Source organism: Marmota marmota, unplaced genomic scaffold (genome assembly GCF_001458135.2).
Source record: "Marmota marmota marmota unplaced genomic scaffold, marMar, whole genome shotgun sequence".
Classification (NCBI taxonomy): Eukaryota; Metazoa; Chordata; class Mammalia; order Rodentia; family Sciuridae; genus Marmota; species Marmota marmota.
Window position 1 is genome coordinate 427823 of NW_025999880.1, and position 3578 is coordinate 431400.

Genomic DNA, 3578 nt, shown 5'->3' on the forward strand with positions numbered 1-3578 from the left:
TCTTCCAATATATTTCTCATAATTTTCCTTTTATTCTCACATTGCATAGAATGACGTGTGGGGAAGGGGTGTGGTGCTTCCTTACCCTCTCCAGGTGCTCCACCCTCCAAACTTCTCCACCAGTGTAGAAACTCTCTGAACCCCATCCTTTTGGATTTTTATGGAGATTTCATTACATAAACACAATCAAATAAATAATTGGCCATTGGTGATCAAACCCATCCTCCTTCCCTGGAATTTGGGGGATGAAGCTGAAAATGCCAACCCACTTATTGTTGGTTCTCCTGGCAACCAGCTTCCATCCTTAGGGGCATTCCAAAATCACCTCATTAACATAAATTCAAATGTAGTTTAAAGGGGTTTATTGCAAATTAAAAAATGACACTTCTTTCACTTTTTTGGACTCTTATCACTCAGGAAATTCCAAGGATTTCTGGAGCTCTGAGTCAGCAACTGGGGACAAAGACTAAAATGCAAGTTTTTTAAAAATTGCATCAAAATATCACAGTCCTTATCACCTCCACTCTTTCCACCTGGTCTAAGCCACCCTTGTCTGTCACCAGAATCTTGCAAAAGCCAGTTGATCAGTTTTCCTTAATTCTCGGCTGGCCCTGATGCAGTTTTTTCTCAACACTGCAGTCGTAGTGATCCAAAGTGTTGGCTAGATCAAGTCAATCCTGTACAAAACCCTGCAATAGCTTTTATTTTTTTTATTTTTTATTTTTATTCTAATAAAACTATATTTTTTCAAACATAGCCACAGAGGCAGAACCTCATGTTTAACACACACAGACTTATGGATTTTTTTTTTTAATATAAAACAAAGTTTACGAAAAATCTTTTTCCACTTTTGTTTTTGTAATCCCATTAGTACAGGGACTTTGGCAGCAGGTGGGAGTGAAGGGCAGCTGGGCTGCCACTGGGCAGTCACCGGGCACAGGAGGAGAGCACCAGCCTGGGAGTGGCTTCACTCACACACGCAGGAATACTCACCTACTGGCCAGCCACACCACACACACAGCACAGATGCAGACATCAACCCAGCGTCAGCCACAAGCCCTGGAGTTGTGTTCCACTCTGGGTAAGCTCAATATGTGAAAATCCAAATATTCAAAACAGCTAAAATAGAGGGAAGTTGCTTGCTTTACAAAAGAAGCAATCATGGCTGCTTTGAAATAGTCAGCAGTCCAAATGCATTAAAAAAAAAAAATAGCATCTGGCTTACACAGAACTGTTGGAACAGACCTATTGTGTAAAGCAAAATGAACCACTTCTTAAAAGGCTTTTTCCAGGGCCACAGGTGCTTAGATTAAGAAGCAAGATGATAGTTCTGACTAGTTGAACTTTCCAGACTTAAAGTAATGGAATTAAAATACAACAACTGTAGACCTTCTCCCCTAAGGATGGTGCCCTAGGTGCTAAGGAAGCCAGGATGGAGCTGAACCACTGCTCTCATTTCTTCAGTTTAGGGCCTACAGAGACCCTGCTGGCATTGCCAGTGAACTACTGGAAACTGGCACAGCCAATCTGCAGCAGAGAGCCCAGGGATGAGGATGCCCCAGGAGGAAAAGAAGTCGGCACCAGGGAAATTATGGCCTGAAGAGGGAGAGAAGAACCAGGGGAGGGATGAAACCAATGATGGGCAACTCCTGGGCTCACAGTTTCCCTGGATTCTCTAGAGAGCCTCTCTCAGGCCCCTAGAGACCTGGTAGCCCAAGTGGCAATATGTGGTAACTAGCAAGGAGATGGGAGGAGCCCTGGAAGGGTAGAGCCTCTGAGGGCCACAGGCTCAAGAAGACATGGCCACCTCCTCTGAAGTGGAGGCAAGGAGGCCAAAGCCTCTGATTCTGACACGATATCTAAAATGTCAGGCTCAATTCCATAAGGAAGAAAAAACAGAATTTGGTCTTCTTNATTCATCTTGTCAAAGTCCAAGGAAGGCCGCAGACGCCGGGGATCCTCCTCGTGGCGCCGCTTGACCCCAGTCTTGCGGGCATCCAGATCACAAGGCTGTGAGCGGCTTCGGGGAAGGTTACGGAGACCTCGAGGTCGCCAGGGTAACTCCGGGGAAGATGCAGGGGAACTCCGGGCAGACGGCAAGAAGCGACTTGCCTGTGGGCCCAGGCTGGGTGACAGGGAGAAGCGGCGCTGGGGTGGGCAGGGTGACAGGGACTCAGCATCACTCTCCCAGGAGCCACTTTGAGGGGAGGTGGCACAGGGTCGAGAGGAATCTTGGGTCAGGGCCAGACTGAAAAAAGGGGGACTGTAGGGTCTGTGGGCTGGGGCACATTGAGAAGAGGCACTGGGAGCTTGGAGGAACCTGAGGCTGGAGACCCGCTTGGGAGGGCTCTGGTGAGGCACCTGCGGCCCACCCCCTCCACCAGTGCCCCGATGCTTGATGGGAGTCCACAGCTTGGAGGGGGCGGGCCGCCACACTGGCTGCCAGCGAGACAGGTCCACGGGCACTGAGAGTGAACGGCAGTACCTCTTGGATGGAGGGGCAGGGGGCACAGGAAGCTTCTCTGGGTCTGGGGGCTCAGGGCTTAGGACTTGGGAGAGGGGTTGCTCCTGTGGGGAGCTTCCCCTACTGGGTGGTCTGAGGTGCAGGCTTAAGCCTGAGGGGTGATAGTTGAAGTTGAGGCTGTCTTGGAACTCAGCACAGGAACAGTGGGGCAGGCCCCTCCAGGAAGCACCTTCAGACACAGGCTGGAAAGGGTTCCCACAGTTGGAGATGTCTGCATGATCAGGCAAAGGCAGACTGATGCTGAAGCGTGTACATTTCAGCTCATCCAGAGTCTGTTTCTGTAGCTGCTCAGTGATCAAGGTTATCATGATTCTCCCCAGGATTTTACTTGCACACTTTGGAGCAAATGATGGATGTCTTCCCTGTCGTTCTTCCAGACCTCACTCGTGAGCCGTCTTCTGCCACTGCAGCACCATTCTAGCACCATTGGGACTTCCCTCTCCAGTCATGCCTGCTGAGTCGCGGCTCCAACAGCTCCCAGGGCCGCGGCCGGAGCAGCTCTGAGCCCTGCAATAGCTTTTAAATTTCACTTAATGTTCAGCCCAATCCTCAAAATAATCTACAAGCCCTTTAGGGGACCTGGTCCCTATTTGGTCTGTTTTTGCCGCAGTCTGGCTGGGCACAAATTCACGAGCCACCACACAGCTTGTAGATTCAAACAGCAACTCTTTATTCCCGAACTCACACCAGCCGTTTCTAAGTGGCTGGATTGCTTTGTTCCATATAGTGAAATATTTGTAGTTCAGGATTTTGATCTACAATCACGTTCTGGGGAAATCCACGTTCTCTGCCCAAATCCACGTTCTCTGCCCAAATTCTCCACTGGGCATCTGTCTCCCAAAAAATACTGTCTGAATCCCGTGAGAACTCAAGGGGAACTCAGGCAGCAGGATATAATCTTAAACCTTAAACCTGGAACCTAAACCGGGAACGCCCTAATCCGCCTTGGTCCTTGAACAAGGTCACCTACATTCAATGTCACTGCAACATGGGGTACGCTGGCAAGGAAATTGTCATACCTACTTGGCTAATGGCTCCCAGCATGTTTTCATAT

At 49.2% G+C, this 3578-nt stretch overlaps 1 protein-coding gene across 1 annotated transcript; it reads right to left on the reverse strand.

Annotated features, from left to right (window-relative positions):
* Positions 1-1734: 1734 nt before the first annotated feature.
* Positions 1735-3026, reverse strand: LOC107150639 (protein FAM53C-like). The gene has a single exon (XM_048787177.1). It carries the CDS (start codon positions 2830-2832, stop codon positions 1735-1737), a length of 1098 nt encoding a protein of 365 aa, XP_048643134.1. The 5' UTR covers positions 2833-3026.
* Between the last annotated feature and the right edge of the window lie 552 nt (positions 3027-3578).